This window comes from Dreissena polymorpha, chromosome 5 (assembly GCF_020536995.1).
Source record: "Dreissena polymorpha isolate Duluth1 chromosome 5, UMN_Dpol_1.0, whole genome shotgun sequence".
Taxonomy (NCBI): Eukaryota; Metazoa; Mollusca; class Bivalvia; order Myida; family Dreissenidae; genus Dreissena; species Dreissena polymorpha.
Genome location: NC_068359.1, coordinates 104903053 through 104926427, shown reverse-complemented (window position 1 = coordinate 104926427; position 23375 = coordinate 104903053). Strand labels below are relative to the sequence as shown.

Here is a 23375-nt window from a genome sequence, read left to right as displayed (position 1 = left end):
TACAGATTATTATATAATAAAAGATGGAAAATATAAGATGGGTGTGAGTTATATACTTGTATGGCTGGAATAAGCTGCATGTTACATGCCTGGTATGAAAGGTATGATCCAACTTGGACAGGTCCCAACTTTGTGTTAACTGTTTATCTTTTTGGGGACAGCAGGTATTCTAGAGGCGTGCCTGATGCCTTCTGTAGTTGTTCTATTTCATGGGCTGTCACTGGAGGCAACCTTAAGTAGACATATTTCATAGGTGTTGCTTTTTAGATAATAATTTATCTTAAGGAAATGCATGTTTGATGGCAATAAGAGTGTAAAAGTACTTAAGTGAAAGTTTACACTGTATAAAATTAATACAAAATTGATGAAACAGATTTAAGCTACTTAATTTTTTTTGACTGAAATGAATCATGAATATTAAATACTGTAACAAAAAATAGTTGTCTTTCTTTACTGAAGTGTCAATCTGACACATTACAGGTTTCCTCTTTCTCGTTTCTCTTGCCCTGGCAACAACAACGTGATTTATTGGCACTGGTTTGATCTTCTCTCCTCTTGGAAAATGCAATTGTTGTAGAACACTTGTACAACTAAGAACTGGCTAGGAACTGTGGAAATGTTATGCAGTTTAAATCCCTGAAGTGTTTTTACCAACCCTATGATGTGAGAACAGTGCCCAGTCAGTCTGAAATAATGTAAATATTCTGCATTATGCAATTTACATAAAAAACTAACGATTTATAAAGATGTTACCAATAACAATGAAAACTTTTTAAATAATTGAATAATCATGCAAAATAACTCACCCGACTTTACAACTGCAGTGTGATTCTGTAATCTTTTCATCGGACAAATCGATGTTCAAACGATGCAGTTTTTCATTTTTCCTCATAGATCTCCAGCAGTCAGCGACGACACGCACACGGTTTTCTTCATTATAAATCTTTATGTTGTGAATGTATCCTTGAGTGTAATAATTAAGACCTCTATTTAAAATTCTATCTGCTAATTTATCATAATTTGGTAGGAATTTAACTGAAATATTGTCAGAAATATCAACAAGCGTATCGGATGCTTCAGCATCAGAGGACGCCATTTTGGATGTAGCGTGTGAAGCGTAGCAACAATCACTAAGGACGGGTCAGTGAGCAGAACTATGCATTGTTGACCTCTCCCATAAGAACTAATCAACCAAAACATCTGGGTATACATGTGAAAGACTAATGCTAGACCCCCTGGCTCTAAGTTAAAAGAGTTAGTCCACTAATTGAAAGATTGGGGTTAGTGAATTTCTAATCTGCCAGACCTGTTTAATGTAGCAACTGTTAGTTTTATCATGGAGGTGAGTTTAATGTTCTAAGTTGAAATTTCACCAAGTAAAAGTGACTTAGTCTTATTTTTCTCTAAATGAAAATTTTGAATAAATGATTTACTGTGTTTCACTAACTGGGAATGTTAAGTTAGTGGAGTTAGTTTAGTTCTTTTAACTAAGTGCAATTATAAGTTAAGTGATTACTAAGGCAAAGTGAATTAGTTTTTTTTTCTCTAAGCGAAAATATTGAGTTAGTGATTTAATAAAGAACAGGACTTAGTGAATTTATGCAACAACAAGTTAGTGTTTTTAATAAGTGATGAGTGAACATAGTGAATTTATTAAATGACAAATCTCGGCTAATCTTTTAATTAAAGTGACTTAGTGTGTTGTGATTAACACAAGTTATAAGTGATTAATCAAAGCCGAAGAAATGGATTTAAACTGTTTGTTTTCTGAAAGTGTCTTACATTAGACTTAAGTGAATAATACAATGAAAGTGTGTTCTTAATTATTTGTTCAGTGAAGTGAACTGAGTGAATTCAATTATAGTGATATCGGATGTTTGTTTATCCAGGCATTTTACAGGCATTTGCCTCATACTGAACACAAACTGTTGACCAAGTTTAGACATGAAAGTGTATAATTGTTTTCAAAACCTTGTTTTAACTATGATTAACTTTTGAAAGTTAATGAACTGTATTTCTATATAAATTGTTTGTATTGTTTGCATTATTGCTTAAGTATAAATGAAGAATGTTTGGAAAGAATAAAAATAGTTTAGTCACATTGTTGTTGAAGAACAGGTCATTTCTTTTTATCTCAGGTGAGCAACTTTGGGCCTTTCAGGCCTTCTTGTTTAATGAGATTTGTTTTCATTTTAGCTGGAAAAATATATACATTTGGTTGGAAGGAATGGGGCTGAATTTTTAAAAATAGACGAAAATATGCCCTGCATTCCTGCTCTTATTTCAGGTTTTTGTGCCTGTACTTCTGAGCCTTCATCGCCACACACAGACTCTCTCTCTGGACACAGATGACTACAGAGACTGTCTGTCTGTTCTCACTGAGCTGGTGGAGATCAAATGTGGCCAAGTCAGACCCATGTGTAACCTGGTAGGTAGCTAGGCCAGTCAGACCCATGTGTAACCTGGTAGGTAGCTAGGCCAGTCACACCCATGTGTAACCTGGTAGGTAGCTATGCCAGTCAGACCCATGTGTAACCTGGTAGGTAGCTAGGCCAGTTAGACCCATGTGTAACCTGGTAGGTAGCTAGGCCAGTTAGACCCATGTGTAACCTGGTAGGTAGCTGGGCCAGTCAGACCCATGTGTTACCTGGTAGGTAGCTAGGCCAGTTAGACCCATGTGAAACCTGGTAGGTAGCTAGGCCAGTTAGACCCATGTGTAACCTGGTAGGTAGCTTGGCCAGTCAGACCCTTGTGTTACCTGGTACATGTAGGTAGCTGGGCCAGTCAGACCCTTGTGTTACCTGGTAGGTAGCTGGGCCAGTCAGACAATTTTGTTACCTGGTAGGTAGCTGGGCCAGTCAGACCCATGTGTAACCGGGTAGGTAGCTAGGCCAGTCAGACCCATGTGTAACCTGGTAGGTAGCTGGGCCAGTTAGACCCATGTGTAACCTGGTAGGTAGCTTGGCCAAACAGACCCATGTGTAACCTGGTTAGTAGCTAGGCCAGTCAGACCCTTGTGTTACCTGGTTAGTAGCTAGGCCAGTCAGACCCTTGTGTGACCTGGTAGGTAGGTAGGCCCGTCAGACCCATGTGTAACCTGGTAGGTATCTGGGCCAGTTAGACCCATGTGTAACCTGGTAGGTAGCTGGGCCAGTCAGACCCATGTGTAACCTGGTTAGAATCCAGGCCAGTCAGACCCTTGTGTTACCTGGTAGGTAGGTAGGCCCGTCAGACCCATGTGTAGCCTGGAAGTTGGACCCATGTGTAACCTAGTAGTCAGACCCATTTGGAACCTGGTAATCAGACCCATGTGTAGCATGGTAGTCCAACCCATGTGTAACCTGGAAGTTAGATGCATGTGTAACCTGTGTGTCAGACCCATGTGTAACGTTGTAGTTAGACCCATGTGTAACCTTGTAGTCAGACCCATGTGTTACCTGGTTGTCAGACCCATGTGTAACCTGGGAGTTAGACCAATGTGTAACCTGGGAGTTAGACCCATGTGTAACCTGGTAGTCAGACCTATGTGTAACCTGGTAGTCAGACCCATTTGTCACCTGGTAGTCAGACCAATGTGTAACCTTGTAGTCAGACCAATGTGTAACCTGGGAGTTAGACCCATGTGTAACCTGGTAGTCAGACCCATTTGTCACCTAGTAGTCAGACCCATGTGTAACTTGTAGTCAGACCAATGTGTAACCTGGGAGTTAGACCCATCTGTAATCTGGTAGTCAGACCCATATGTAACCTTGTAGTCAGACCAATGTGTAACCTGGAAGTTAGACCCATCTGTAACCAGGTAGTCAGACACATGTGTAACCTGGTAGTAAGACCCATGTGTACCTGGTTGTCAGGCCCATGTGTAACCTGGTAGTTATACCCATGTGCAATCTGGTAGTCAGACCCATGTGCAACCTGGTAGTCAGACCCATGTGTAACCTGGTAGTCAGACCCAAGTGTAACCTGGTAGTTATACCCAATTTGTAACCTTGTAGTCAGACCCATGTGCTACCTTGTTGTAAGGCCCATGTGTAACCTGGTAGTTAGACCCATATGTAACCTGTAAGTCATAGCCATGTGTCAGACATTGTGTAATCTGATAGTCGAACCTTTATGTAACCTGGTAGTTTGACCCTTGTGTATCTCGGTAGATACAGGGGCCTCTGCCAGTTGACTTTTCCCAGTGGTTGTGTCAAAACGTATTGTTATTAGAGTGAGTTCTATTTCTTCTTAAATTGCAACTCATGAGTCCCTTGTCAGGCTTCTGTATGTTGGTCTCTGCAGATGATCGGGCTGCCCAGCTGGTGTCCAGAGCCTATCAGCCAGGCAGGAGGGCTGGAGCTGGCAAGATTCTCATACCTTGGGCCCTTCCTAGCACTCAGTGTACTAGCTGAGGACAACGTAAGATCCTCTTTGTGTCCTTTACTTTAAATACATAATGTTTCAGTATGATTAAATAGCTGCCAATAATACCTTTGTCTTGAAGCTAGAGGACTTTAATGTTTGTGCAAAATCAATGGAGACAAACCAATTGACATCATGTAAATGAAGTCACTTACAATAACAATGTTTGCATGCATTTGATAATTTAATGCCATATTGACATATTATAAAACTAAAAAGATAATATTTCTTCAAGCAAAAATGTGTTGATATCAGACAAGTTTCATATAACCGGACTACTCTGAAGTGATTCTGGGGAGTTCCTTGAATTACTGTCATTGAATTGTTACCCCACTGCTCTTGATAGGTTCAGGGGAGTTGCTGGTATAACTGTTACTGCATTGTTACCCGACTTCTCTTAAGTGATTCAGGGGAATTCCTTGTATTCTGTCACTGCATTGTTACCCGACTGCTCTTGAGTGATTCAGGGGAGTTCCTTGTATAACTGTCACTGCATTGTTACCCGACTGCTCATTAGTGATTCAGGGGAGTTTGTTGTATTACTGTCACTGCATTGTTACCCGACTACTCTTGAGGAATTCAGGGGAGTTCCTTGTATTATTATAACGGGGCTATATAGGAGTCACTTTCTCGGTCGGTCGGTCCGTCGGTGTGTCTGTCCTGAAAATTTCATCTGATCTTCACCAAACTTGGTCCGGGCCATAACTTTGTCATTTATTGTGAGACTTTTAAATCATTTGGCACATTTGTTCACCATCATTGGACGGTGTGTCATGCCAAAGAAGTACGATGATATCTCCAAGGTCAAGGTCACACTTTGAGTTCAAAGGTCAAAATGGCCATAACTATGTTGTTCATTGTGAGATTTTATAATCATTTGGCACATTTGTTCACCATCATTAGACGGTGTGTCATGTGAAAGAATAACGTGGATATCTCCAAGTTCAAGGTCCCACTTTGAGTTCATAGGTAAAAAATGGCCATAAATGAGCTTGTCCGGGCCATAACTATGTAGTTCATTGTGAGATTTTAAAATCATTTGGCACATTTGTTCACCATCATTGGACAGTGTGTTATTCGAAAGAATTACGTTGTTATCTGCAACGTCAAGGTCACACTTCAAGTTCAAAGGTAAAAAATGGCCATATATGATCTTGTCCGGACCATAACTATGTCATTCATAGTGAGATTTTAAAATTACTCGGTATTTTTGTTCACAATCATTGGACGGTGTGTCATGTGAACGAATTACGTCGATATCTCCAAGGTCAATGTCACACTTGGAGTTTAAAAGTCAAAAATTGCCATAAATGATTTTGTCCGGGCTATAACTATGTCATTCATTGTGAGATTTTAAAATAAATCGGTACATTTGTTCACAATCATCGGACGGTGTGTCATGCGAAAGAATTACGTCGATATCTCCAAGGTCACACTTGGAGTTAAAAAGTCAAAAATGGCCATAGATGATCTTGACCGGGCAATAACTATGTAATTCATTGTGAGATTATAAAATGTACATTTGTTCACAGTCATTGGACGGCGTGTCATGCGAAAGAATTCAAGAGTTCAAAGGTCAAAATGGCCATAAATGATAATGGCATAATAATTCTTAAAAATCGATGTAAATTACTTTCTCTTGTTTTGTGAAGACAGCATGCAAAATATTTTGAGTCAATGCAGCATGTGGGGGTATACGTCATGTCTGTGACAAAGCTCTAGTTGTCACTGCATTGTTACCTGACTACTCTTGAATGATTCAAGGGAGTTCCTTGTATTACTGTCACTTAATTGTTACCTGACTACTCTTGAATGATTCAGGGGAGTTCCTTGTATTACTGTCACTGCATTGTTACCTGACTACTCTTGAATGATTCAGGGGAGTTCCTTGTATTACTTTCACTGCATTGTTACCCGACTACCCTTGAGTGATTCAGGGGAGTTCCTTGTATTTCTGTAACTGCATTGTTACCTGACTACTCTTGAGTGATTCAGGGGAGTTCCTTGTATTACTGTAACTGCATTGTTACCTGACTACTCTTGAGTGATTCATGGGAGTTCCTTGTATTACTGTAACTGCATTGTTACCTGACTACTCTTGAGTGATTCAGGGGAGTTCCTTGTATTTCTGTAACTGCATTGTTACCTGACTACTCTTGAGTGATTCAGGGAAGTTCCTTGTATTTCTGTAACTGCATTGTTACCTGACCAGTAGTGACTACTCTTGAGTGTAACGTAATTGTTACCTAACTACTCTTGAGTGATTCAGGGGAGTTCCTTGTATTACTGTCACGTAATTGTTACCTGACTACTCTTGAGTTATTCAGGGGAGTTCCTTGTATTACTGTCATGTAATTGTTACCTGACTACTCTTGAGTGATTCAGGGGAGTTCCTTGTATTACTGTCACGTAATTGTTACCTGACTACTCTTGAATGATTCAAGGGAGTTCCTTGTATTACTGTCACGTAATTGTTACCTGACTACTCTTGAGTGATTCAGGGGAGTTTCTTGTATTACTGTCACTGCATTGTTACCTGACTACTCTTCCTTGTATTACTGTCACTTCATTGTTTTCAGCCCAAGGTTGTAGAGAAGCATTTCTCTGGACATCAGCTGACGCCTGACAATGTAAGGCTGGTACACCAGTCACTTCAACACCGCATGCAGTATCTCAGGGTGAGCGCACTACACCATTTTCGTCCTTCTTGTTGTTTGTTTATAGACTCCCATGTACAATGTCACCAGTGATATTGTGTTCTGGGCCAAGAGAAAATGTTCTGTTTGCGCATCATTCTCATGACTGTATATGAACCAATAGTGATATGACCTGATTTTTAATGTTATGTGATTTTCAACTTAGTTCAGTTTTCTAAAACAATGCTGCTGATTCTTATTAGGTCTAGTTTAGTTGATGGTTGGTATGTTTTGCAGGAAGAGTTGTACAAGATACTGCATTCCCTGCTGGTGAACGGGGAGACTAGGGATGCTGCCTTGACATACATTGCTGCTGCCCTTGACAGAAATAGCAAGAAGTCACAGATTGTGGTATGTAGCAGGTTTATTAGCATTCAGATAGAAATATAAAAAATTCTAAGATTGTGGTACATACCTGGTTTATCAGCATGTTATATCGTTTTAATACTTACAATTAAATTGAAGGATAATTATAAATTTAAATTTAAAATGTTGGCGGTTCAAAATTTGTTTTTAAGGATCTTGACTTGACACAATGAATTAACACATTAGCTGGTATTTAAATGATTTGCAATTATTATGTCGTAAAATATAACAACTGCAAGTTACTTGATAACCACCATTTTATTTTAAGATAAAACAGTTTAAAAACAAACAAAAACAGACAGAACAGAGCAAATAATTTATTTGCAAATAACAGCCTATCGTGTTAACAAATTAATAAAGAGACAGACATTTGTGAAAATATGAAATAATTTCAATATTTATAATCATAGAGCAGGTTAATAACATGAAATACACTATCCAAGGCGTGTGTGTGTAGTGTGTGTGTGTGTGTATGTTGTGTGTCTGGCATGTATGCGTGTGTGTGTAAAATTTTGGCATCTGTTTTATACCTCAACATGTCTAAAACATAATTCCTTCAATGAGGGCAACCTAGGACAAGTTAGTTTTCCATGAAGAGTGCATATGTATTAACTGTTATGAGTATTTTTTAGAGAATGCTCTTTTAATCAGTCTAAAATGAAAACTAAAAGTTGACAACCCTAATGGCTTATATGCTGTCTAAATGTCTATGTATGTTGCAAGAGTAGCAGTCTTTGTGTGATCTGTGTGTGTGGGGGAGGGTACCTGAATATGTGTGTGTAAAAAGCTAGGGAGAGATAGATATTGCATAAGTGTTGTGATGTAATGTTATTAACATTTTAAACAGTGGGGAGGGTAATATGCTGGTCTAGGAATTTTAAGGTCCCTGGTTTGAATCCCACTTAGACTATTGCATCTTTGTGAGCTGAAGATCATCATAGATGTCATCATGTTATCGACATTAGACTATAAATCTATCTTTAACTATTTTTTTTAATTTTAAGGAAAATCAGTGATAGCAGGCAAAAAATACATCCATTATAAACTGTTCAAAAATGACATTAACAAACTGTGAATTAGAGAAAAATGTGTGCATATTTGTACTTGTATAGTACGTTGGTAAATGTTCTTAATAAAACGTTATACTTGACTTCTAAGTGGTTAAGATAACATAGAGTACAAAAAGAATTTCAAAAATATGGTTTATATTATTATGTTGATAGTATGGTCTTTTCACAACGTGTTTGTGTGACCTTTTAAATATATTAATTCTGCTTAACTTATATTATAAATTAATTGGAAATAAAATTCAGACGACTTATTAAAATTTGGATATCAAGGGAGGCATCTCTGTTTACTGCTTTATGTTTATAGTGTTGAATGTGAAATTCTGATTATTATCATATTGATTTGAGAAGTTAGTAATTGTGGACCTTGTGACATTCCAGGTGAATGACCGGCACGTTGCTGGGGACGGGTTTATGTTGAATTTGCTCAGTGTTCTGCAGAAGTTATCCCTCAAAATAAATGTTGATAAGGTAAGTGTATTGTAGAGGACATTGCAGGACTGAAATATTCAGGGTCGGGCCTAATTGGAGTTATTATGCTGCATGTGTGTGTATTCACACATTACATCAACAACAGTTTTCTGATCTATAGCAGATCCTTTCACAGTTCTTCTGTGTTCTTTAAGTTTTTATGTCCCCCACCACTATAGTGGGGGACATATTGTTTTTACCCTGTCTGTTGGTTTGTGTGTTTGTTTGTTTGCCCCAACTTTAACATTTGCAATAACTTTTGCAATATTGAAGATAGCAACTTGATATTTGGCATGCATGTGTATCTCATGGAGCTGCACATTTTGAGTGGTGAAAGGTCAAGGTCATCCTTCAAGGTCAAAGGTCAAATATATAGCTTCAAAGCGGCGCAAAAGGGGACATAGTGTTTCTGACAAACACATATCATGTTTCTTTTAAGAATCTAAATTGGGACAGAACGTTTTAATATTTATTTTGTTCACATGGTTAATTATACAACAGATTATGGTCAAAAGGTCAACCTGATTTGCCATTCAAGTATTATATGACTATGTAGTTACACTTGGGCCTGGTTGTAAGGTGTTGGTCTGTTCTAGTGCTGTATGATAATGTTACTGTGTGCTGGCAGGTTGACCTTCTAGTGCTGTATGATAATGTTATTGTGTGCTGGCAGGTTGGTCTGTTCTAGTGCTGTATGATAATGTTATTGTGTGCTGGCATGTTGGTCTGTTCTAGTGCTGTATGATAATGTTATTGTGTGCTGGCAGGTTGACCTTCTAGTGCTGTATGATAATGTTATTGTGTGCTGGCAGGTTGACCTTCTAGTGCTGTATGATAATGTTATTGTGTGCTGGCAGGTTGACCTTCTAGTGCTGTATGATAATGTTATTGTGTGCTGGCAGGTTGACCTTCTAGTGCTGTATGATAATGTTATTGTGTGCTGGCAGGTTGACCTTCTAGTGCTGTATGATAATGTTATTGTGTGCTGGCAGGTTGACCTTCTAGTGCTGTATGATAATGTTATTGTGTGCTGGCAGGTTGACCTTCTAGTGCTGTATGATAATGTTATTGTGTGCTGGCAGGTTGACCTTCTAGTGCTGTATGATAATGTTATTGTGTGCTGGCAGGTTGACCTTCTAGTGCTGTATGATAATGTTATTGTGTGCTTGCAGGTTGACCTTCTAGTGCTGTATGATAATGTTATTGTGTGCTGGCAGGTTGACCTTCTAGTGCTGTATGATAATGTTATTGTGTGCTGGCAGGTTGACCTTCTAGTGCTGTATAATAATGTTATTGTGTGCTGGCAGGTTGACCTTCTAGTGCTGTATGATAATGTTATTGTGTGCTGGCAGGTTGACCCCTTCTAGTGCTGTATGATAATGTTATTGTGTGCTGGCAGGTTGACCCCTTCTACATCTGCCACCCCCTGTGCAGAGTGAAACTCAAGTCAGAGGCCAGACTGAAACTCTCATCTCAGGAAGCTGATGACTGGGTCAGAAAACTCAGTAAGTTACGTGGGCTACACACATGCAGCCTCAGCAACATTCATTTGGAGTTTGATTTAAAATATCATTCAGTTGAACAATTGAATTAGTAAAAAAATTTACATGATATGGAAGTATTCATGCCATGCAATACAAAATTCATTTATTATTATTAAATGTGAATAACTTATATGAAATAGATCATACTGAAATTCAAGTTATCAACTTCTTTAGTATAATAATCATTTACTTTATGCTTTCCGGTGGTTTATAGAGAAATATCAGTGAATTAAAACTGATAATTTCACTGTTTCAAACAGTGAAAATTATCGATAATTTTCACTGTTTACTGTGAAATGACGTCATTTTTTTGACGAAATGATGTCATTATCCCAGCAAAATTCTTTAGTAAAGGCATAAAATAAAATGAAAATTTGTTGGATTCGGTGGAATATCGATTTTAATTCACTCGTGATCATAGAAAATATTATTTGCTATGATCACTCGTGAATTAAAATCGATAATCCAGCGAATCCAACAAATATCCTCTCTGTAATAATCATTATAATTACATGACTAATTGACAATTTTTTTATGTCCCCCACTATAGTAGTGGGGGACATATTGTTTTTGCCCTGTCTGTTGGTCTGTTTGCGCCAACTTTAACATTTTGCAATAACTTTTGCTATATTGAAGATAGCAACTTCATATTTGGCATGCATGTGTATCTCATGAAGCTGCACATTTTGAGTGGTGAAAGGTTAAGGTCAAGGTCATCCTTCAAGGTCAGAGGTCAAATATATGTGGCCCAAATCGCTCATTTTATGAATACTTTTGCAATATTGAAGATAGCAACTTGATATTTGGCATGCATGTGTATCTCATGGAGCTGCACATTTTGAGTGGTGAAGGGTCAAGGTCAAGGTCATCCTTCAAGGTCAGAGGTCAAATATATGTGGCCCAAATCGCTTATTTTATAAATACTTTTGCAATATTGAAGATAGCAACTTGATATTTGGCATGCATGTGCATCTCATGGAGCTGCACATTTTGAGTGGTGAAGGGTCAAGGTCAAGGTCATCCTTCAAGGTCAGAGGTCAAATATATTTGGCCCAAATCGCTTATTTTATGAATACTTTTGCAATATTGAAGATAGCAACTTGATATTTGGCATGCATGTGTATCTCATGGAGCTGCACATTTTGAGTGGTGAAAGGTCAAGGTCAAGGTCATTCTTCACAAGGTCAAGGTCATCCTTCAAGGTCAAACATCATATAGGGGGACATTGTGTTTCACAAACACATCTTGTTTATATAAATTAACAGTTTAATGGTAAAATATATATTTGATGATAATATACTAAAAATTGGCTGTATTAGTATTAATAATTAAGTCATGCATGATTGATAGAAAGAATTGTTAGACCTTCAAGTTGCATTACAATCAAAGTTAACATTGCAGGACAATATTTTTAAACATTTACTTGTCAGATTATGTTTGTCAAGACAGCTTGTGGAAAGCTTGATGTAGCAGTCACAATGCAAGAGTGTAATGTGCGTCTGACTTTGTCATTCATCATTTAACTTAATTTAGCACAAATGAGCTCTTTCATAAGATGTCATGTAGCATGTAAAATACGTCTCCCTACCTTGAACGTTAAGGTCTCAATTAGAGTTCATAAGTCAATTTGACAATAAAGTGCTTGTTCAGATTGTAACTTTGTCATTCATCATGCAATGTTAAATAAAATCTGCAAATGAACACCATGAGGAGAGGGCATATCAGTGTTACACCTGTCTCCTTACCGTACCTCAAAGGTCAAGGTCATACTTACAGGTCAATTGTCACATTTGGTCATAAAACAGCTTGTCCGGACCTCAACCGAACGTTGGTATGCCCAAATGTACTTGAGCTTGTGTTTTGAACTCCACAAACTACACTTGCATCCTGTGTAGGGGAAGATGGCAGCAGCCAGTGGCAGGACCCCAAGTTCCCTACAGAGTGTTTTGTATTGACGGTGGTGTGCCAGCACCTGTCCATCCTGCCAGCCATCCAGAAGCAGCAGCGGTGTGTGCGAGCCATCAGGGAGCTCTCCAGAATAGTGGAGGAACTGGAGGCATCAGAGGCCGTCTGGAAACACTTCCCGCAGGCAGAGCGCAACAGGCAGATTGTGAAGAAGTACAAGCAGCAGTACCAGGTACACACCTTGCTATGTTTTGGACATAATGCATACCTGCTTATATCTGAGGCTGTATGTTGAACACTCTTAAAATTGTTCCTATTCTCAAGCATCTTTATTATAATTATGCTGAAATGACAGGGTGACTTTTAATATATAGCAAATATAATCAACTTACTTCTTGAGTTTTGTTTTTTTTGTTTTACAACACAAAATGTTGAAAAAAAATTATTTTATATAAAATGTGTGCATAATTTGATTTGATTACCATAAAGTCCAGTCAAGTTTTGTAACATTAAAACATATGCATTTGTTGCTGACTCTGTGTGCTTATTATATACATTATATTAAATTTCACAAGACAGAGCACCTAGTGCTGGGTTAGTTCTTACATTGTGTGGGTTTTATTAGGTTTTGTCAGTAGGGCATAGGGGTATTGCAAAGTTAATTCAAAGAGGCTTTTTAACGTGTAAATTCATAAAAGGTTAATAATACAGCAAAAAGCCGGTTTTGGAGAAAAAATTACAGTGTGCTATTGGCAGTTTGAGGAAAAATATTAACAACTATAAAATACTCAAGTGTTTTTGTTGTATCATTGATGTATTGAACTGAGTTTAATTAATATATTAAATATGTTTTTCTTTCAATATCTTCCATTTCACGTACATGCTTTTACAATAACCTGTACAGAGTAACAAACAATAAATCAAAATATGCATATGAATCTGATTATACTCAGACCCACTAACATATCAATCAAACCATGTTTGCTTATGTCCATTTTTAGAATGATAATCTTGTTAATTGTTTTTTGCTTTGCAAATTGACTAAATACCATTTACCAACACTTGTTTCTGTGACATACTACTTTGTGTACATTTCTAATAAAAAAAGTGTGCCTTAGACGGCTTCTTCTTTGTTGATAGACACATGCATTTCCGTTATCCCAACTAATTATATAATGTCTGTCTTTTAGTCTATAGTTCTTTGTCATTTTTGTGGAAAATGGTGATTTCTTTTCCCCATTGTCCACCATAATTCTATGACTGCATTACGGCATCAATGTCTTTTTACAACAACTTGAGATGCAAGGGGGATTTCCTGTAATTTACACAGATAATCGGTTTGTTTTCAGTAAACAATAATTGTTAAACTCATTTGAAATTTTCAAAAGTATTTGTTTTTAATTGTTAATATAAAGGAACATTTTTGGGGAAAAGTTGATTGGAAAATTCCATAACAGAGGGGGTAGAAAATGTATAGAAGAAAGGGCCAATATTTTGCATGTCTCAAAGAAAGAACAAAAAACCTGCTAAACCTAAATTGAGCTGTAATTGATTAAATCTACTCAATGGAAATACTTGATAGACTTTTAAGTCTATGGAGTAATCAAGCACAGTCGAAGCATAACAGACAATGATAGTTGCTGTTTTTTGCCGTCATCTAGGTTTACAGGCAAGTAAGATGGTTATTTATAAGGGGTGTGGTGGCTTTTGCTTTTGAAAAGGGCCATGTAGCACTTTAAAACGGCAGCGCATCATTACAAAAAAAGCCTAAACACTATGTTAATGTCTACAGCGTCTACAAAAGAGCAAGCTGTGTGCGGAGGCAGCCATCACAGATGAGTCAATGCTGCGGGCCTGCCTGCAGTTCTACAGCCTCCTTTCTAGCTTCATGCTCAGGGTGGCAGACCCAGTAAACAAAGGGTACGCCCAATATTGCTAACATTTTCAACTTTAGCAGAACATGCATAACGACCTTTCACATCAGGATTTAAAATGTTATTGCCCCAAAATTTCTTGTGTAAATCTCAACTTTCTATATGATGTAGGTATGTATATGAAACTGTATACCATTAATGGGGACATGACGACTACAAGAACCATAACACGCTGATCCATATTTTGGAAGTTATAGAACTTTGCTTTATTTTTGTAAAGCCCTTTTTAGCTCACTTGAGCACAACATGATGTCCATACTCCATGTGTGAATTAATAAGTACATAAACTTTTTCTCCAAACATCTCCTAGGTTGCTGAGAACAATTTGATGAAACTTAATTGGAATTTTCTTTGGGTGGTATAGATGAAACTTGTTCAAATGATTCAGCTTGTTAATTAAGTAGGTCATGGGGCATATAGGGGTTTTACATATAAAAACTTAAATAATCTTCTCTGCAACTTCATGGCCCAATGGTTAAATACTTGGTATTTAAGATTGTAAAAAGGTTGTTAAAAGATATACAAATAATGCCCTGGGGTCCAAACTGGCCTTGCCTTTGGGGTCACTCATTTGACATAGACTTAAATCGGGAAAACCTTAAAAAGTCTTCTTGTCTGGAACAACAAAGCCCATGATTTTCATATTTGGTATGTAGCATAATCTACAGATCATTGATTCAATGGTGACCGTGCTCAAGGTTCACATTTTTATGCCCCCCTTCGAAGAAGAGGGATTATATTGTTTTGCACATGTCGGTCGGTCTGTCTGTCCGTCGGTCCGTCCACCAGATGGTTTCAGGATTATAACTAAAAAATGCTTAGGCCTAGGATCATGAAACTTCATAGGAACATTGATCATGACTGGCAGATGACCCCTATTGATTTTCAGGTCACTAGGTCAAAGGTCAAGGTCACAGTGACTCGAAACAGTAAAATGGTTTCCGAATGATAACTCAAGAATGCTTACACCTAGGATCATGAAACTTCATAGGAACATTGATCATGACTGGCAGATGACCCTTACTGATTTTCAGGTCACTAGGTCAAAGATCAAGATCACAGTGACTTGAAACAGTAAAATGGTTTCCTGATGATAACTGAAGAATAATTAGGCCTAGGATCATGAAACTTCATAGGTACATTGATCATGACTGGCAGATGACCCCTATTGATTTTCAGGTCACTAGGTCAAAGGTCAAGGTCACAGTGACAAAAAACGTATTCACACAATGGCTGCCACTACAACTGACAGCCCATATGGGGGGCATGCATGTTTTACAAACAGCCCTTGTCAATATGGACATTTAGTGAAGGTTTCCTACTAAGTTTGTTCAGATAATGCCTCTTGGGTTGAAATGGCAACACATGTGTTGTGATATAAAATATAAAGACTTACATAGCAAGCTGTATTCAAATTAGGACCCTCTCATCAAAAATAGCCCAAAAGAAGGGTTTCATTATGAAACCACTGAGCTACATTTTCTCTGATGAGTGTTCCATGATCCTCAGGGACCTCTTGTTTCTTCTTGTGCAACTCAATGCATAGGAAGTATTGAAGGGACTTTCATGAAACTTCATATTGTGATAAAGACACAAATTGTGATTGCTTGGTTGAGGAAATAATTAAAGAATGAAACTGTGATTACTCAAAATTACTCAAGTTATGTGTTACATAATATGTGTAAAGAAGGCCATATGGGGAAAATGCATGCTATTTTATTTTTTAAGCACACAAAAATTGTACGTACTATTGTTTCAGATGCTGTGGTTACAGCAATAATTTAAAACAAAAATGTATGATCATGCATGCTCTTAAAATGTTCTTGAACAGGTTGATGAAAATCTGTATGTGGATGAAGAGCCGTATTGGAAATATTCTTGTCATGTCAGTCTCTCATCAGTCAAAAATTATGGCTGCTATGGTTACAAAAATAAGTGAAAACTACAATATGGATCCTGCGAAAATTCAAAACGTACTTGTTCTAGGTTGATGAAACTTGGTATGTGGATATAGGGCATTATGAAGTAATATACATACAATTTCAGTTTTGTCAGTCCCTCTGGCTGTAGTTCTGTTTGTCTAAAAAATCTGGATCCTGCAGTAACTCAATATTACATGTACTTTAGCTATATTAATGAAAACTGTGGATGGATAACCATATCAGAAGTATGCATTTGATTTCATTTCTTTCGTCAGCAAAAAATTGTTGTTGTGATTTCAGGATTAAGTAAAAATTAAAGTCCAGATTATGTGAAAACAAAAAAAATACTGTTGCTATGTTGATGAAACCTTTGTGGCTTCTGTTCTTACTGCAGCAAGTTAACGTGTTTGGGGACTGCTGTTCTTACTGCAGCAAGTTAACGTGTTTGGGACTGCTGTTCTTACTGCAGCAAATTAACATGTTTGGGACTGCTGTTCTTACTGCAGCAAGTTAGCATGTTTGGGACTGCTGTTCTTACTGCAGCAAGTTAACATGTTTGGGACTGCTGTTCTCACTGCAGCAAGTTAACGTGTTTGGGGACTTCTGTTCTTACTGCAGCAAGTTAACGTGTTTGGGGACTGCTGTTCTTACTGCAGCAAGTTAACGTGTTTGGGACTGCTGTTCTTACTGCAGCAAATTAACATGTTTGGGACTGCTGTTCTTACTGCAGCAAGTTAGCATGTTTGGGACTGCTGTTCTTACTGCAGCAAGTTAACATGTTTGGGACTGCTGTTCTCACTGCAGCAAGTTAACGTGTTTGGGGACTGCTGTTCTTACTGCAGCAAGTTAACGTGTTTGGGGACTGCTGTTCTTACTGCAGCAAGTTAACGTGTTTGGGACTGCTGTTCTTACTTTTTCCTATAAAACCATGCGTAAAATATCCCCTCAATTCCGAATACCGGTCATTCTTTGGATCAAAATTAGGTTATTCCATACGTAATTGTACCTCTCTAAACTGCTCAGGGTTGGTTTATCGCACCTCAGACCTAGTGTCAACAAGTTGTGATTAGAGGATTAAAGACGCGTGAAATTGATAAAGGTGGTCGAAAAATTTGCAAACTGTAAATATCGCAAAACAATTTAAAGATACTTGTCCTGTGATGTACATATCGATCAATAGAGGTGTTAATACTAGGGATGGCAACGAATACCGATTTTGGTATTCGAATATTCGGTCACCCTTCCGAACGAATATTCGGATATTCGGTCAACATCTGTTGGAAAAAAAATCAAATTTGTTTACCGTACCATTACTCCATGAATTTTACTTTCGTTTTTACCGGAAGTTCACCGGAAGTGACTTAATATTGACACAGCGTTGCCGTCGCTAATTCGGAGCTGATTTTGTTGATTACTTTTTATTGTTAAAATTGAATGAAAAAAACTTTTTTTTAAACTTTTAATATTGTACATAAACAATAGAACGAGAAACATAATATTTACATGACGACAAAATAATTACATGACAAAACAGTTAGATCTAAATATAATTTAAGCTGAACTCGAACGAATAATTTACATAGCCACAACACAAATTGAACCTGTTTAACAGACTAAAAAGTCAGTCTTTTAAAGTTTCCACGTTTAAAAGTCAATCGTAATCGGCGACTTCTTATCGGATGATCTCGTGAAATACTTCAAAGCAGCGGAAGGCGTAGGTGGCATTTTGCGTGGACAGAGATTTACTTTATGCGTGTAGCAATTAATATATTTTCAATTAAAAGAGGGCGAAATACCAAAAACGTTTACTTAAGTATAATACCTGAATGAATATTGAGTAATTAATTAAAGTTTGGACCATACGATACGCAAATACTTATTCGAGGTTGAGTAAATATTTTCTAAAAGCTTTTTTATTCGACAGCGTGATTATAACCATACGATCTTTTTTGTTTTTCACACCAAGTCGGCTCTTCTTTTACTCATTTAATCTGTGATCATTTTAAATGTAATTCGAGTTATTAGACCAAGACGGGTCTGTGTTTTAATTGCCATACTTGTTTTTACACCAAGTTGGCTTTTCCTTTACTCGTTTAATCTTTGATAATTTTAAACGTAATTCGAGTCATTGGATCAAGTACAGGTCGGTGTTTTGATTGCCGACGCGATTTGCACCTATCATAATTTTGACACAAAGTGACTGTCTTTGTTAGGCAATTAGCGGGATTTATGACCGGTATACTGTCATCACCATAGCGACGCATTATCGCGCCTATCGGAATAAACATTATGACACGCGGAACAACTTTTTTTACAATGTTTGAAGCAAATTTCACGAATACAAAGTCTTTGAAATTACTCGATTTTTTTTATTATTTTTTTTTCTTCCGAATATTCGATTCGAAAGACAGTATCCGAATATTCGGTCCGTGACCGAATATTCGGATATTCGGATATTCGTTGCCATCCCTAGTTAATACTGATTATAATTACTGATAACAAACAAAGAGTTCTTTAGTGTGTTTTGTTTTTGATGTAGGAAGCCATTCAGGCTATGATAAACAAGGTGGAGAAGACTTTTATGCGTGGTAGATGTTTGAAAAAACAGGTCGTTCTTGACATGTTTTTTCAGTGTATAAAGGAACTAAATTAAACTAACAAATGCATACATATACCATTGTTTGTTTTTCAGGGTGCACTGTTTGATTTATGTTGTGCTTTCGAAACAACAGATTAAGTGGCATGTATTGTTATAATGTGATGAAGTATGAATGAATGTTATATGTAAATAAACTATTACAATTTGCTAAAAGTGTTTTTTCCCCAAATTAGACTATGTAATTGACCTTCTGATGAAAGTAAAATATTCAATGTCCCCTCTAAACCTGAATCCTCTCTAAACCTGAATTTCCTCTCTGTCCCGGGGATGTCTGGTTTAGAGGGGTTCCACTGTATGTCAATAGTTGTATAATGTGTATCCTATGAGTATATATGCATGTTGTAAACACATCAATATTGCCTTGTTGTTTGTAGGCGAGTGCTGCCGCTACCGTCTGAAATACCACCAGTGTTTGCAGCTATACCAGAGTACTACTTAAACGATATTGCAGAGTTCACTCTTGTTGTTTGTAGGCGAGTGCTGCCGCTACCGTCTGAAATACCACCAGTGTTTGCAGCTATACCAGAGTACTACTTAGACGATATTGCAGAGTTCACTCTTGTTGTTTGTAGGCGAGTGCTGCTGCTACCGTCTGAAATACCACCAGTGTTTGCATCTATACCAGAGTACTACTTAAACGATATTGCAGAGTTCACTCTTGTTGTTTGTAGGCGAGTGCTGCCGCTACCGTCTGAAATACCGCCTGTGTTTGCAGCTATACCAGAGTACTACTTAGACGATATTGCAGAGTTCACTCTTGTTGTTTGTAGGCGAGTGCTGCCGCTACCGTCTGAAACACCACCAGTGTTTGCAGCTATACCAGAGTACTACTTAAACGATATTGCAGAGTTCACTCTTGTTGTTTGTAGGCGAGTGCTGCCGCTACCGTCTGAAATACCACCTGTGTTTGCAGCTATACCAGAGTACTACTTAGACGATATTGCAGAGTTCACTCTTGTTGTTTGTAGGCGAGTGCTGCCGCTACCGTCTGAAATACCACCAGTGTTTGCAGCTATACCAGAGTACTACTTAGAAGATATTGCAGAATTCACTCTCTTCGCTGCACAGTAAGTTCATTGGTTTACTTATTCTTAAATATTTGAAGAAAAGAACAACTACCTTTATATTGTTTCACTGTTTTAAGTACGAGGTGGCCTGTCTGATTTTCAGCCATACATTCATACTAGGTTAATTCAAAATGTTATGTCTTACATCAATAATGCTTGCTGCAAAGCTTTGATACTAGCATGGATAATAATTATCACATAATTTCTTAATGTTATGCATCCAACTATGACAACCTTTTTAGTTTTAAGCAGTCTGAAACTGCAATATTATAACTTGACCACTTTCTTAACATTAATACTACTTACAAAAAAGGTTTGATTCTTATATTCAATATTTAGAACAACACATCACCTACACTCATGTTGATTGACCTGGACTTATTCAAATGGGCCAGTGAATCAATATTGACAAGGCTTCCAAAGGGGGCATATGGTTTATTGAACACCACATCTTGTGTAGTTCGCATTTACCGGTCTTGATGAAATTTTGTATATGGAATTTGTGTATGCAGACATAGCTTTGCATAGCATTTGGGACATTTATGTCTACCGTCATGGTCACTGTAACTAAAATAGTTTCTGCTTCACGATAGTTTCTGCAGCATTATTGAATTGAATTAACTGTGTAGGTAGCTTACATGCAGACATAGCTTGGGTTTGCTTTGGGACCAGTTGGGTCAATGTATTCTATTCAATTACTTATTTTTTGAATTGACGTATTGGGCTGAAATTGTGTGTGTAAGTTACTTACTTGCTATGCTACCGTGGGATTGCACAATTATGGTATTTAAATTAAAGTTACATAAGTAAAATGTTTAAAACCTAGTTTCATGGCATATCCATGTTTATTGTTGGTAATAAATATTTGAATTGTTATTTCTTGATTTGCCCATCTAATATTTATATTATTTCTTTTAAATGATTGTCTAATGTCTTTTGCTAAAATGATAACATGAAAACATTGAATCCTTAAGAACCATTGCACAATTTTCCTAAACTTGAATCAACTTCCACTACGATGTCTATACAGAGTGATGCCCCATGTGCTAGAGGACCCCTGCCTGGACTCCCTGGTACAGCTGCTGATTGTGTTCATCTGCAATACCAACTATGTCAACAATCCCTACCTAGTGGCAAAGCTGGTGGAGGTTCTTTTCTACCTGAACCCGGCCGTGCAGCCTCGAATGGAGGCCATACATGAACGTGTTTTACTGCATGATCTCTCCAGGGAATTCCTGGCCCCAGCTCTAATGCAGTTCTACACAGGTAAACAAATCCTTGTCCCAGCTTTAATTCAGTTCTATACAGGTAAAGAATTCCTTGCCACAGCTCTTCAGCAATGGTATACAGGTAAAGAATTCCTCTCCCCAGCTCTTATGCAGTTCTATACAGGTAAAGAATTCCTCGCTCAAGCTCTTATAATTCTATACAGGTAAAAATTCCTCTCCCCAGCTCTTATATAGTTCTTTTATGGTAAAGAATTCCTCTCTTCCTCAGATCTTATGCAGTTCTATACAAGTAAAGAATTCCTCTCCGCAGCTTTAATGCAGTTCTATACAGGTAAATAAGTCCTCTCCCCAGCTCTTATACAGTTTTATACAGTTTAAGAATTCCTTGCCTCAGCTTTTTAACAGTACTATACAGGTAAAGAATTCCGCTTCCCAGCTCTTATGCAGTTCTATACAGTTAAAGAAACCTTCTCCCCAGCTCTTATACAGCTCTATACAGTTAAAGAATTCCTCTCCCCAGCTCTTATGCAGTTTTATACAGGTAAAGAATTCCTCTCCCCAGCTCTTATACAGTTCTATACAGGTATAGAATTCCATGTCTCAGCTCTTATACAGTTTTATACAGGTAAAGAATTCCTCTCCTCAGCTCTTATACAGTTCTATACAGGTAAAGAATTCCTCTATTCCTCAGCTTTTATAAAGTTCTCTACAGGTAAAGAATTCCTATCCCCAGCTCTTATACAGTTTTATACAGGTAAAGAATTCCTCTCCTCTTCAGCTTTTATAAAGTTCTCTACAGGTAAAGAATTCCTATCCCCAGCTCGTATACAGTTCTATACAGGTAAAGAATTCCTTACCCCAGCTCTTTTACAGTTCTATACAGGTAAAGAATTCCTCTCCTTCTGAGCTCTTATACAGTTCTATACAGGTAAAGAATCCCTTGCCTCAGCTCTTATAGAGTTCTATACAGGTAAAGAATTCCTCTCCCCAGCTCTTATACAGTTCTATACTGGTAAAGAATTCCTCTCCCCAAATCTTATGTAGGTCTATACAGGTAAAGAATTACTTGCCCTAGCTCTTTAACAGTTTTATACAGGTAAAGATTATCTTGTCATTCTCTTATGAAGATTTGTACACGCAAGGAATTCCTCTATCAAGCTCAAATGCAGTTTCTATACAGGTAAAGAATTCCTTTCCCCAGCTCTATGCAGTTCTTTACGGGTAAGGAATTCCCCCCCATAAACTTTGTTGTAGAGCTATATGTAAGAAATATCTTATCCAGCTCTTTTTCAGTTCTATACACATAAGGAATTCCTCACCAAAACTCTTATGCAGTTTTTATTAGCTCGGCTGTTTTCGGAGAAAACCAGAGGTATTGTCATGGCCAGCTCATCGTCCGCTGTCCGCATCGTGCTAAAACCTTAACATTTTGTTAAGGTTTTGAACATTGGCTCTAAAATCAAAGTGCTTCAACCTTCAACTTTCAAACTTCATATGTAGCTGCACCTTGATGATTTCTACATGCCACACCCATTTTTGGGTCACTAGGTCAAAGGTTAAGGTCACTGTGACATCTAAAAAAAAAATAATCTGACAAGCTTTCATTTATTCAAAACTGCACCCACAGCCGAGCGTGGCACCCGTTATGCGGTGCTCTTGTTATGGTAAGGAATACCTTGCCCAGTTCTTATGCAGTTCTATTAAGTAAGAAATTACGTACTGATGCTCTTATGCAGTTCAATTCAAAGGTAAGGAATTCGTTGACCAAGCTCTCATGCAGTTATATCTCTACATGTAAGCAATGTTTTACCCAAGCTCTTAAGCAGTTCTTTACATGAATTGAATTCCTATGGTGACTCATTTTGGCTGTATCATACTGGCATGTTGGTATGTTTTAAAGAGTGACAACAGCTGGACACTCCAGAACGACAATATATGGGCCGACACTACAATTATTAATTTTGTTGTTCTTAAGTGTTGGAATGCTGTCGTTTTGGCATATTTGACACCCAACAAGAAAGAACTATTATAAATGTCTCGTAGGCATGTATATTTGTCATCTGCATGTTTATGTCCTTCTACCCATCAGCAATCCCATTTGGCAGAAATCA

At 37.6% G+C, this 23375-nt stretch overlaps 1 protein-coding gene across 4 annotated transcripts in view; it reads left to right on the top strand.

The window, feature by feature from the left end:
- Positions 1 to 23375, top strand: part of LOC127832214 (ubiquitin conjugation factor E4 B-like) — a 98430-nt gene that overhangs the window by 58861 nt on the left and 16194 nt on the right. For all 4 annotated transcript variants that reach the window (XM_052357521.1, XM_052357520.1, XM_052357519.1 and 1 more), the window contains 10 exons: positions 2288 to 2428; positions 4285 to 4401; positions 6984 to 7082; positions 7338 to 7451; positions 8915 to 9004; positions 10404 to 10509; positions 12444 to 12685; positions 14246 to 14373; positions 19937 to 20035; positions 21066 to 21301. In XM_052357521.1, the coding sequence (XP_052213481.1) occupies positions 2288 to 2428; positions 4285 to 4401; positions 6984 to 7082; positions 7338 to 7451; positions 8915 to 9004; positions 10404 to 10509; positions 12444 to 12685; positions 14246 to 14373; positions 19937 to 20035; positions 21066 to 21301 (1372 nt within the window). The remainder of the gene's footprint in view (positions 1 to 2287; positions 2429 to 4284; positions 4402 to 6983; positions 7083 to 7337; positions 7452 to 8914; positions 9005 to 10403; positions 10510 to 12443; positions 12686 to 14245; positions 14374 to 19936; positions 20036 to 21065; positions 21302 to 23375) is intronic.